Source organism: Megalobrama amblycephala, linkage group LG10 (assembly GCF_018812025.1).
Source record: "Megalobrama amblycephala isolate DHTTF-2021 linkage group LG10, ASM1881202v1, whole genome shotgun sequence".
NCBI classification, from domain to species: domain Eukaryota; kingdom Metazoa; phylum Chordata; class Actinopteri; order Cypriniformes; family Xenocyprididae; genus Megalobrama; species Megalobrama amblycephala.
Window position 1 is genome coordinate 1,675,296 of NC_063053.1, and position 14,237 is coordinate 1,689,532.

The window sequence follows — 14,237 nt, forward strand, 5'->3', positions numbered from 1 at the left end:
CTAAAAGTGACCAGGCAGAACAAACCGTAAGTCGAAGAGACTTAAAACTTTGAAGGCTGGTAGTACTCACACCGTTTCCAACATCTCCATCGGCCTGATGGGGGCGCTACAGCACTACGGCTACAGCAACCATTAGGCTCAAGTGTTTTATATTAATGGAATCCTTGACTCAAGATGGACACAACGGCAGATGACGGACAAAACTCTACTTTTGCGAACTAGTCCTAAGTTTTTGACCCGATCAGAACTAAACCAGTGCAGCGAGATTCTCCGGAGTCTGATTGTCAATAATTATCATAAAAAAGTTGAAATTTCGATTCATGGTTCCTAAGGGCCGGAACACACCAAGCCGACGCCGACGAACTAGTGGCGACGAAAGCAGACTGCGGGGTTGGCTCACGTCAGCAGCGTCTGGGTCCAAAGTTGCCCTGACACACCAAACCAACGCTAAACAGCCGACGGATAAGTAGCACATGCGTTCTGCGACTCTGTAAGAAGAAATGCCTTTCCGTACCAGCAGGTGGCAGTAGCTGAACAGCCAATCAGAATGATCAGATGGCCCGACGCCGATTCAACATGTCAAATCAGCTGGGAAAAAAAAGCCGACGAGGAACAACTTCAGCCTAAAGTGCGGAACACACTGAGAAAACTTAGTCGTCCGACAAACAAAAACTTGATGTCTTCCAGGCTTAAGGGCCACCAAAACATTCGAAGTGGCCAGAGCCACTTTTATGAAAATGGCTATAACTCGCGAACGGAATGAGATATTTGCACCAAATTTGGCACACCTATGTAAGAGCTCATTCTGTGGTCGTGTGAAAAAGGACATAGCAACTGGCCACTTGGTGGCGCTATAACAGGAAAAAAACACGAAAATGGCTACTACTTCACAGTTATTGAAGAAATTGGCCACCGGGGGCAGCCTTCACATTTTTCACATGTTTAAATGATCGTGTAGCACTTGATTTTTCGCACACGCCCACGAAATTCATAACATATGGTAGAACTCCACCGCCGCTGTCGAACTAGTCCTTGGTTTTTGGCTCAACCTCGATAAATGTTAAAAAGCTTTATAAACCATATATTTCCTATGGTAAACTGCCTGTATTGGCTGCAAATGGTCTTTTTCATTTATGATTGAGATGGTTACAGGCTTGCTAATTAAAACATTATACCTTTTTATGCATGCGCTTAAAGGCCTTAAAGTGCTTGAACCCCGATTAATTGCTACATTTTTATAAAATTTTATCACTTTAATGTAAAATTATTTTATTTCAAGGCAACATTTCTAATTTTCAAACTTATATATTTGAAGATATATACACACCCTATATAGGGTGAATTCAGGTTGATTGGGACACTTTTCCCAGTCATCTCAATGCCAAAATGTCTTAATCAACCAGAGTACAGTAATGAGAATGGAGGTGATATAATTAATTGTTATAAAAAATTATGTCACAATGCAAACAAGTTTAAAATTTAACTATTGTTTAATTAAATGAAATTGACCTTTCACAAAGACCCGCCTCCTTAATAAGAAGACACTGACAATGCGTCGACAGACAAGACAGTGAAGGTTACTTTCGATATGAAACAAATTCTCAAATTTCAAATATTGTAATTTTTAAAGAAATCTAAACAATAAATACCATTTTGTGGCTCTTTAATGTGTCGTGACAGATTGCTGTAGCGCCTCAGCTCAAGTGGCTCGTTAACCGATCATCTTTTCCTACTAGTTTATTTATAGCATCAAATAAACATGAATGAACATCAGAAGGTATGTTGTTTTAAACGTGGAAAGATGTTTGAAACAACATACAATTTTTCAGGTTCAAGTCCACCGACGTAATCTGCTAACTCCCCTGACTGTCTTGTCGGACATAATGGCAGATTCGGCGTTATGATTGGTTAGATCACCTGTCAATCAAACTCCCTGCGACGGGTCAATTTTTTTACGTTTTTAACGACAATTAAGCACAAATTCTCATTAGGCACCTGGACCTGTTTAATTTACATTATTTATTTATTTGTTTATTTATTTTTACTTTGATGTGGAAATGGGTTCCCATACCATCTGCTTTATCCATTTAAAAAATAATTCAAATTTAGTCTCACTTTAGTTTTAGTTTATAAGAAATATGCAGATACAATTCGTGTTGGTAACACTTTACAATAAGGTCCCATTTTATTGCATTAACTAACAATTTGTTACAGTATTTGTTCATCTTTGGTTAATTCAAATATTAATACTAATTGAACCTTATTGTAAAGTGTTAATTTTATGTTTAAGAAGGCTTTAGGTCAAACATTGCAGTCCGAACTGAAACTTGACCTATGAATCTGGATCTTTTTACAGTAGCCCGACCGGCTAAGTTGAAGCCGAAGCATGAAGGCATCGAGACGCACCATGGACAGGAATGCAAGTACAGGTGTTTTGCTGCGTTTCGGGACACTTAATGCTTCTTTAACGAGCGCTTCATTCAGTGCAGCTCAGGGGCGAAGAATGCCTCTCTTTCTTTACCCACTCCTTATCTCTGTGTCCGTGTGTGTAGTGCTCGTTTTGCTAGCTGTGGTGTTCACAGTCAGTTTCTTTCACAAGCACAGGTATTCAGCCACTATCTCAGTAGTGTCACTCTCAATGGGATTTCAGATTACCCAGCTCACAATACAACAATAAAATGTGTGTCTTTGTCCAGGAATTCTGCTCAATAACACAGATATAGTTACATGGTGCATTGCTGTTACATAGTAGACAATGTGTCATGATGATGATTTTTGAGTTTTTAATCTACTACAACAATTTTCTACAACAGCAATGTGGGGATCTTCAACCTTTTTTTTGTTTAAATCAAGGATTCTGGTTAGTTTATATTATCATAGATTAATATAATTTATACAACAGTTCTTTCTGGTTCTCGAATCTGAGCCGTTTGATATTCTAATGATAACATAACTCCTATCTTTTCACCGTTTTATCACTCCATCACAAGCAAATCCACCGTATTTTTTTACAAATACTACACTTGTTGAACTGTAGTTTTAAGAGTTTTTTAGGCAAGAATTTAGTTGTTTAGACCTGAAATATGTGACTCATATTTAATCACAGCGCCTATTTTACAATTTGTTTTCGGAAAATGCGAGCTCCAGGCCATCAGCGGCCGTTCAGTGCTCGAGTACCCGCCGAGAACAGCTTTATCTTTAACTATGGGGATTTGCAGCTGGCTCTAATAGTGGTTAATCATGAGATATAATTCATTTTGGGTAAATAAAATGTACAATCTTTGGTATTTGGTATTGGTATTGAGAAAGGGTCCATTAGTGCGTAAAATGGATTGAGTGAAAGTTACATTAATACGCCATTAGATGGCGGCAATTCACTTTACGAGTGATTGAGTCAGTAACAAGAGACTTTTAAATTGAAAGCCTTGGTCAAAATCATTGTTACTATTTCAGAGCAACTACTTTAACACTGTTGCCGCAGGTTGTTTTTCATGTCCGCGGGTTGAAGTGACCCAAAATAACATGATATTTAGCCACTGGAATGTGAATTTTACCAAGGGAACCCCACCAAAAATGTGGATTTTATCCCCCAGAATGCAAGTTTTACCAGGGGATCCCCCTGAAATGCAATTGGACTAGTTTTGGGCTAATTTTGAGTAGCAATTGGGCGGGTTTTGTTGTGAAAACCTGGCAACCCTGGTCAAACTGTCAACTTGAGATTTGAATCCGTGACGGAAGGAAGAAGTTCTGCACAAAATAGGGTTTTAAAGACACTCCGTTGTTATTTCTTATTTATTTACACACTCGTGCCGTCTAACTGTGGTATAAATGCAATATCACACTCGTAGCCGTGCGATATGGCTGTATATCAGCACGGTGTGATTACCTATGGTTCCATGATTAACAGTGTATGATGCATACACTTTTTGACCCACCTTTACAGACGGCGCTGACTCCGCTCCAGGTACCGTTCTCCTGGCACACGCGTGTCCCTGTCCCCATCAAGCGATATCCCTGAGAACATGTGAAATGGACCTCATGACCCACCAGGTTTTTTGAGCCAAACTTCCTGCCGTGGGCCGGAGCCACCAGAGGTGGGCATGAGAACTGGGCTAGAGATGAAAGGACAGGAGAAAGAGACATGAAGAGAGGGGGATGTGGAGGAGGAATGTCAGATTGAGAAGGGTTACATGAGGGACGGAAGTCACGCATGCTGAAATGTTGAATTATTTTGCCTGAAGGCAGGCACATGTTACTGAATGTGGGAACCGTCATGGGAAAAGATGCATGGGAAATGCCTCATTTCATACAGACAGCTTGCGAATACGTGAACAATACCACATGGACCATGCAGCAAAACAAGAGCTGGTGCTTGTATGTTGTTTATGCCTCACTGAAGTAAGGATGAAATCAAAGATGACTCTTAAAAAGGTTGGTCTTATTGTGCACAATTCATGCACAAATAGAAGAAGGAAAAAAGGTTGTTTTTGTACATCACAATGCTATAACTTACTTCTGAAATAACTTCAAATCATCAAAGCCAGGGTTATTATAGTTAACTAATAGTAAACTAATATGAAGTTAGAATAACACTGATCTCAAACGTGGTATAATTTAAAGGCAAAATATGTAAGATTTTTGCATTAAAATATCCAAAAACCACTAGCACAGTGTTATATATTTTGTTAAATTGTGTACTTACATTTTCCCAAATGTTTCCAACAATGTTTACATTTTAACCAGTGTAACTGTCCATGTTATTGCGTTGCCTGTCAATAACGTCACATCCGCGTTACCCTTGATTTCCGGTCCTACTTTTGTAAAAACCATGGAAACACCAAAGATGCTTTAATATAACATGCATTTTATTAGAGCAACTGTTTGGATATCTTTATCAACAGAAAACAGTGCTGCGTTACCCCACAAGCACTCACGGCTGTTTCATTAGAATGAAATGAAACAATGTGAATTTATGTGATCAAATGTAACTGTAACAAAGTTCAAGTTCATGGAAGAATGTGCCGGACGTTAAACATAACTTTAATTACTTAAACAACAAGACGAAAGGAGCAGCAGCGGCCGACTGCGGTATATAAGCGTAATAAATACAGCAAGGTAAAATGTCCCAGGCTTTCAGCCACGCACTGCTTAACGTTAATAAAACTTTAATACACAAGCTCAACCATGAACATGATTTCTGCCTGCGTCCCGTCGGATTGCAACTCCCATGATTCCACACTCATTGCACGGTGTCATCAAGCTACGTCTTTGTTTTGAATAAGTGACCTCTAGTGGCGAATATATTACATATTGTGCCTTTAAAAAACATGTTAATACCATTGTGCATTTTCCATAAATTCAAAGTCACATTTAAAATTGTAAATGCTATTTTTTTTTTATGTAAAATGTCAAAGGATGCATGTTGGATTTATTAAAAAAAAAATTGAATAAAAACAATATAAAAAAAAAATCAGTGATAAAAAAGTAACAGTGAGAATGTTTTTAGAAGAGATTGTTTTCAGTCAAATTGGGGAATAAGAAAAATATGGAAGCTTTCTCCATCACTAAATGAAAAAAATAAAAAAGGTAATTGTGACTTTTTATCTCACAATTCTGACTTTTTCTCATAATTGCAAGATTTAAACTCACAAGTGCGTGTTATAAAAGTCAGAATTGCGAGATATAAAGTCAGAATTGCGTGATATAAAGTCAGAATTGCGAGATATAAAGTCATAATTTCATGATATAAAGTCATAATTTCACGATATAAAGTCAGTATTGTGAGATATAAAGTCAGAATTGCATGATATAAAGTCAGAATTGGCAGATATAAAGTCAGAATTGGCAGATATAAAGTCAGAATTGCGAGATATAAAGTCAGAATTGCGAGATATAAAGTCAGAATTGCGTGATATAAAGTCAGAATTGCAAGATATAAAGTCAGAATTGCGTGATATAAAGTCCGAATTGCGAGATATAAAGTCCGAATTGCGTGATATAAATTTAGAATTGTGAGATATAAAGTCAGAATTGAGTGATATAAAGTCAGAATTGGCAGATATAAAGTCAGAATTGCGAGATATAAAGTCAGAATTGCCTGATATAAAGTCAGAATTGCGAGATATAAAGTCAGAATTGGCAGATATAAAGTCAGAATTGCGAGATATAAAGTCAGAATTGCGAGATATAAAGTCAGAATTGCCTGGTATAAAGTCAGAATTGCGAGTTACAAAGTCAGAATTGCGAGATATAAAGTCAGAATTGCGAGATATAAAGTCAGAATTGCGAGATATAAAGTCAGAATTGCCTGATATAAAGTCAGAATTGCGAGATATAAAGTCAGAATTGCGTGATATAAAGTCAGAATTGGCAGATATAAAGTCAGAATTGCGTGATATAAAGTCAGAATTGCGAGATATAAAGTCAGAATTGCGAGATATAAAGTCAGAATTGCCTGATATAAAGTCAGAATTGCGTGATATAAAGTCAGAATTGGCAGATATAAAGTCAGAATTGCGAGATATAAAGTCAGAATTGCGTGATATAAAGTCAGAATTGCGTGATATAAAGTCAGAATTGCGAGATATAAAGTCAGAATTGCGTGATATAAAGTCAGAATTGCCTGATATAAAGTCAGAATTGCATGATATAAAGTCAGAATTGCGAGATATAAAGTCAGAATTGCCTGATATAAAGTCAGAATTGCGAGTTACAAAGTCAGAATTGTGTGATATAAAGTCAGAATTGCGAGATACAAAGTCAGAATTGCGAGATATAAAGTCAGAATTGCGAGATATAAAGTCAGAATTGCCTGATATAAAGTCAGAATTGCGAGATATAAAGTCAGAATTGCGTGATATAAAGTCAGAATTGCGTGATATAAAGTCAGAATTGCGAGATATAAAGTCAGAATTGCCTGATATAAAGTCAGAATTGCGTGATATAAAGTCAGAATTGGCAGACATAAAGTCAGAATTGCGAGATATAAAGTCAGAATTGCGAGATATAAAGTCAGAATTGCCTGGTATAAAGTCAGAATTGCGAGTTACAAAGTCAGAATTGCGAGATATAAAGTCAGAATTGCGAGATATAAAGTCAGAATTGCCTGATATAAAGTCAGAATTGCGAGATATAAAGTCAGAATTGCGTGATATAAAGTCAGAATTGGCAGATATAAAGTCAGAATTGCGTGATATATAGTCAGAATTGCGAGATATAAAGTCAGAATTGCCTGATATAAAGTCAGAATTGCGAGATATAAAGTCAGAATTGCGAGATATAAAGTCAGAATTGCCTGATATAAAGTCAGAATTGCGTGATATAAAGTCAGAATTGGCAGATATAAAGTCAGAATTGCGAGATATAAAGTCAGAATTGCGTGATATAAAGTCAGAATTGCGTGATATAAAGTCAGAATTGGCAGATATAAAGTCAGAATTGCGAGATATAAAGTCAGAATTGCCTGATATAAAGTCAGAATTGCGTGATATAAAGTCAGAATTGGCAGATATAAAGTCAGAATTGCGAGATATAAAGTCAGAATTGCCTGGTATAAAGTCAGAATTGCGAGTTACAAAGTCAGAATTGCGAGATATAAAGTCAGAATTGCGAGATGTAAAGTCAGAATTGCGAGATGTAAAGTCAGAATTGCCTGATGTAAAGTCAGAATTGCGAGATATAAAGTCAGAATTGCGTGATATAAAGTCAGAATTGGCAGATATAAAGTCAGAATTGCGAGATATAAAGTCAGAATTGCGTGATATAAAGTCAGAATTGCGAGATATAAAGTCAGAATTGCGAGATATAAAGTCAGAATTGCCTGATATAAAGTCAGAATTGCGTGATATAAAGTCAGAATTGGCAGATATAAAGTCAGAATTGCGAGATATAAAGTCAGAATTGCATGATATAAAGTCAGAATTGCGAGATATAAAGTCAGAATTGCGAGATATAAAGTCAGAATTGCGTGATATAAAGTCAGAATTGCGTGATATAAAGTCAGAATTGCCTGATATAAAGTCAGAATTGGCAGATATAAAGTCAGAATTGGCAGATATAAAGTCAGAATTGCGTGATATAAAGTCAGAATTGCGAGATATAAAGTCAGAATTGCGAGATATAAAGTCAGAATTGCGTGATATAAAGTCAGAATTGCGTGATATAAAGTCAGAATTGGCAGATATAAAGTCAGAATTGCGAGATATAAAGTCAGAATTGCGTGATATAAAGTCAGAATTGCGTGATATAAAGTCAGAATTGGCAGATATAAAGTCAGAATTGCGAGATATAAAGTCAGAATTGCCTGGTATAAAGTCAGAATTGCGAGTTACAAAGTCAGAATTGCGAGATACAAAGTCAGAATTGCGAGATATAAAGTCAGAATTGTGTGATATAAAGTCAGAATTGCGAGATACAAAGTCAGAATTGCGAGATATAAAGTCAGAATTGCCTGATATAAAGTCAGAATTGCGTGATATAAAGTCAGAATTGGCAGATATAAAGTCAGAATTGCCTGATATAAAGTCAGAATTGTGAGATATAAAGTCAGAATTGCCTGATATAAAGTCAGAATTGCGTGATATAAAGTCAGAATTGCGTGATATAAAGTCAGAATTGCGAGATATAAAGTCAGAATTGCGTGATATAAAGTCAGAATTGCGTGATATAAAGTCAGAATTGGCAGATATAAAGTCAGAATTGGCAGATATAAAGTCAGAATTGGCAGATATAAAGTCAGAATTGAGCGATATAAAGTCAGAATTGGCAGATATAAAGTCAGAATTGAGCGATATAAAGTCAGAATTGGCAGATATAAAGACTACGCACAATTACGCACAATTCTGACTATATCTCACATTTCTGACTTTAGGCCTATATCTCGCAATTCTGAGAAAAAAAAAGTCATAATTGTGAGATAAAAAGGCGCAATTACCTTTTTAATTTTTTATTTCATGGCAGAAACAAGATACCATAGAAAAATGCACAATCCTGTCACATCAGTGCTTCAATGTAGAAGATGATCAGTAGTTTGTCACAGAATCTACTTCATTTTGTCCTGTCAAGCACTGGCTGCTACAAACGCCAAAGTAATTCTCGATCATGCCTGCCGCCAACCCCGGTTCATGAATTGTGCATCAGCGAGGGCCAAATGACACAGCCTTACATCCGACCCATTCACATCATCCGCAATCGAGACCTTGGACTCCTTTCCAAACCTGAAGAACCAGCCAGACCACTCATTTGAAGGAAGGAAGTCATTTCATGCTTATAAAATACAAATAGATTTCGAGAGATCTTGGATTTGTTGGAATTCTGCACCATTTATTAGGATTAATAAATCGTCAATGCAAGAATTACTGTCCAAAAACATTTTTTTTTTATTGAATGAATACTTTTATTGCCAACTAACACAAACTCTTTCATTCAAAAAACACATTTTTGCAGAGTGCAAATACATGGGGAAATGTTTGACTGAAGACCCTTCAGTGCAACTCATTCATTTTCCTGATTAAAAGAAATGATTCCAATAAAAGGCTTTACTCAGAAAACAGATTTAAATCTGAAGTGCGTCATTTTTTCTATGGTAAAATATTTTTTCAAAACCCAGAAGACTAATTCACCCCTGGTTCCCTTGACATTTTCCTATGGGGTTTTCCAATTTATGGGTAAAATAAGGTCTGTGGTAAACATAACTTGATGATACTTGAATGTTTTCCATTATAACATGAATTCCACCATATCGAAAACACAAATTTTGAAGCTGTTATGTTTGTTTCTAGATAACAATGTTTGGGGTGTGAGTGTGTGCAGTTTACGTTGTAGAACAAAAAGTTCAAGTACCGTATAATGTTTACCACAAGCTTTATTTACTCATAAATTGAAAACCCCCATTATAAAAGCCCACTGGAAAATCTCAAGGGAACCAGTGGCGAATTAGTCTTCCAAGTTGCAAATGAAAGTGAAGATGTAAGTCTGTTCAACAGGTTTGATGTTCCAGGTCATGTTTAATGTTCAAATTTCAAAACCTTATAGTTTTTTTTTTTTTGTGCACTGGAAATGCATGTTTTAAGTTGAATTATTAATGCTGAAGTACAGAAATTTATACCATTCAGAAACGTCCAGTTTCATTCTAAAAGTTGTAACTTCTTCCTGAGTCTCTCCATCAGTGTCGACTCCGGTTTGAACAATGTAAGGCTGAACACTTTCCTCATTTTGGCTGCGTGAGATTCTCCAGCTTTGTTGTTGTTGAGCTGTTAAAGCTCCGCCCTATTCTGGAAAGGGGGCGGGAGCAGCAGCTCATTTGCATTTAAAGGGACACACACAAAAACGGCGCGTTTTTGCTCACACCCAAATAGGGGCAATTGAAGTATTTTAGTACTTCAGTTTAAAGGGGACTCATAATGCTCTTATAATGCCCCTTTTAAAAGATGTAATATACTGTATGTCCCCAGAATGTGTGTGTGAAGATTCAGCTCAAAATCCCCCACAGATCATTTATTATATAGCTTGTCAAATTTGCCCCTATTTGGGTGTGAGCAAAAACACGCCGTTTTTGTGTGTCCCTTTAAATGCAAATGAGCTGCTGCTCCCGCCCCCTTTCCAGAAGAGGGCGGAGCTTTAACAGCTCAACAACAACAAAGCTGGAGAATCTCATACAGCCAAAATGATTCAGCCTTACATTGTTCAAACCGGAGTCGACACTGATGGAGAGACTCAGGAAGAAGTTACAACTTTTAGACGTTTCTGAATGGTTAGTGGATAAATTGATGTAGTTGCTGTGGAGTTGATTCAACTCATCCACTAGCATGTGCCGTCATGTTCATCTTTTGTGTTGAATTGACCCTTGTTTGGCGTAAAATGACGGCATGACAACAACACTCTACTACAACAACTCTTCCTCTTCTCTAAAGCGGCCCAACATGGCCCCGCCCCTTTTTGTTGCATGTTCTCGGGGGCGGGGTTTATGTAAATTTTGGGGTTTGTGATGTCACCAACCCAGAAAGAAGCTCGTTGTAGTCCTTAAAAATCTCTTTGCATTTGCGTCGTAACTTTGCAGATATTGTTTATGCTCAAACAGCAACATTACACACTTAAGAAATATTTCACAGAGGTGAGATTGTACTGATTGATACTGTACTTACATGAGGATTGGTCTGCTTGTGGGAACTTGGACACTGAGTTTTGAAGGTTGGTGAGCTTGGATTTCATAATCCGAAGCCCTTCGGTGAATCGGATCTCCTGTCCTTTAAGAAACTTATCCATTTGACGCAGGATGCCCATCACTCGGTGCTTATCCATACAACCCTGAGGCACAAAAGCGCACGAGTTAAGCAACCATCCGAGCACCTGGTTACAATTTGATGGCAAGCAGTTATCCCTAAATTACAGAACAGAAGCTCATATGCAGGAGATATTGCACATCTAAAACGATCCCACTAAACGTTAGCTTTGTATGGAAATGAAAAAATGGCACATATGAATTATCAAGGCCAGATGTTGTGGGTGATGTCATGGGGACTCCTGTGGGGCATGACATGAAAGCTCGGGCCAGTCGGCGTGCCAGCACACAACCGAGTTCCCTTAGAAACATAAATATTACTCCAGCCACAATTTATCAGAAGCGATGTTGTCCCAGATGCATTTGGACCGTGTGTTCGGTCAGTGGGCAACCTCTAAGGTCCTCTCCAGGAGCCACATGTAAGCGTCTAATACTCTCTTTTTCTCCTCAGCAGCTTGATGGCAGTTATTCAAAAAGCTGTTAGGCAGATGTCTCTACGACCTCTGTCCAAAAGGCTGGTCTCCTGTATGTTATTCATGGCAGTTAAATACAGCCTCGTTAGAGGAGAGAGGAAATGTATTGGCTTTAAATCTCACTAAGCATTTGCCATGGTAAATAAAGACAGTGCTAATCTGGATCAAACACAAAACTGCATCTGACATCTTTAATGATTTGTCTCCTATACTGGCTCACACTTAAAATGTCTGAATGTCATTGCATTCGATTAGATAACGAAACTAAAAAAGCAAGTGGGATTTATTGTGAAGATAAAATCAACTTTTCAAAGAAAGATTGGATTCGAAATACAACAAATCTCATAAATTACACTTGAAATATTGTTAAAATTGTAATTATTATTGATTTACTTGTGAAAACTTTTTTTAAAAATAGCAAAAAATATGTAATAGGTCAATGTGACCCTTCTTATTAAATTATTTATTATTGTGTTTCGGTAGTGACAAATTTGGGGAGAGGAAAAATATTCCAAAACTTTCTGAAAATACAATATAAGAATTAACTGCACAATTACTATGTGAACTTTGTGTAAAAAGACATTTTTACACATTTTTACATCTTTAATGATTTGTCTCCTATACTGGCTCACACTTAAAATGTCTGAATGTCATTGCATTCGATTAGATAACGAAACTAAAAAAGCAAGTGGGATTTATTGTGAAGATAAAATCAGCTCAGTTTGATAAACTTTATGCCTTTTCAAAGAAATACAACAAATCTCATAAATTACACTTGAAATATTGTTAAAATTGTAATTATTATTGATTTACTTGTGAAAACTTTTTTTAAAAATAGCAAAAAATATATTTACAAGGAACATGTAAACAAAATCTTAATAGGTCAATGTGACTCTTCTTATTAAATTATTTATTATTGTGTTTCGGTAGTGACAAATTTGGGGAGAGGAAAAATATTCCAAAACTTTCTGAAAATACAATATGAGAATTAACTGCACAATTACTATGTGAACTTTGTGTAAAAATACATTTTTTTTTCATCTGACATATTTAATGATTTGTCTCCTATATACTGGCTCACACTTAAAATGTCATTGCATTCGATTAGATAACAAAACTAAAAAGGCAAGTGGGATTTATTGTGAAGATAAAATCAACGTTGTTATATTGTTCAAAATGATGTAAACTACACCTGTGGTTCCCTTACTAGCACACTTGAGAAGTAATGTCTTCATACATGCACTAAAAATCACATTTCAAGACTTTGATCAGAATTTGAGCACTTGATTTATGTTCTTGTTTTTAAGTGTCCAAATGCTTTTAGGGTCTCTGTAAATTGCTATTTTTGAAAACTAAAATATCATGCAATATGCATTCAGATAAATGTGCATATAGCCTATATATGTCTTGTCTACTTTTTAGTAACATTACTCATATAATATATAATATATATACAATAATATATCTCCTATACTGGCTCACACTTAAAATGTCTAAATGTCATTGCATTCGATTAGATAACGAAACTAAAAAAGCAAGTGGGATTTATTGTGAAGATAAAATCAACTTTGTTATATTGTTCAAAATGATGTGAACTACACCTGTGGTTCCCTTACTAGGACACTTGAAAAGTAATGTCTTCATACATCCACTAAAAATCACATTTTAAGACTTTGATCAGAATTTGAGCACAGATGATACTTGATTTCTTGTTTTTAAGAGTCCAAATGCTTTTAGTGCCTCTGTAAATTAACATTGTTATTGTTGATAACTAAAATATCATGCAATATGCATTCAGATAGATAAATGTTCATACAGTAGCCTACATATGCCTTGTCAAATGTTTGTAATTGAGATTGATTTCGCTTTTAGCAACATTGCTTAATAATATAATTGATTATATTACGATATCTTAATATAAATATTATAAAAATACTAATTATTATTAATTTAAGCCTATAAAGTAGCCTATACTTACTTGCGCCGCATCATTGCAGTTGTACAGTGATAAGACGTTCAGCAGGAGAAAAACTGTGTATGATAAATTCATCCTCCTGTATCCGAGTCTCTGTAAAAGTGCAGATTTGTCTTCTTGTGTTGTTGTTTTTAATCCTCAAGTGTTTTTACACTTCCAATCTGTGCAGTCTGATAGTCACTGAAACAAGCCCGAGAGGAAATGTTTGATAAACGGTTGCAGAAGTTAGTAAAGATGCTCCTGTGCTCCTCATGAAGACTCCACTGAGCGCCTGTCTGATTCGCGATTTGTTCTTTCGGATCGATTCTTTAAAATGACTCGGTTGAAACGAATCGCTAAACTTGGATTCCTCTGTGAGCGCAGCATCTATGCATCTAAATGTCACTTTGTTGAACTATAATAGTGCATGATACAAGCATAAAACATATGTATTATCTCCTAAATGTTCTAAATTTTTAAAGGTAGTGAAGTTGAATTTATTGAAAGACGAGAGAAGGATCTACTGTAGTAC

The 14,237-nt window shown here is 36.3% G+C and overlaps 1 protein-coding gene across 1 annotated transcript in view; it reads right to left on the reverse strand.

The window, feature by feature from the left end:
- LOC125276438 (fibulin-7) overlaps positions 1-13,992 on the reverse strand; it is a 35,141-nt gene extending 21,149 nt beyond the window's left edge. The window contains exons 1-3 of the mRNA XM_048203894.1: positions 13,730-13,992; positions 11,142-11,304; positions 3,936-4,112 (exon numbers count right to left, since the gene is read on the reverse strand). Coding sequence (XP_048059851.1) covers positions 3,936-4,112; positions 11,142-11,304; positions 13,730-13,801 — 412 coding nt within the window. The 5' untranslated portion in view covers positions 13,802-13,992. The remainder of the gene's footprint in view (positions 1-3,935; positions 4,113-11,141; positions 11,305-13,729) is intronic.
- Positions 13,993-14,237: the final 245 nt, after the last annotated feature.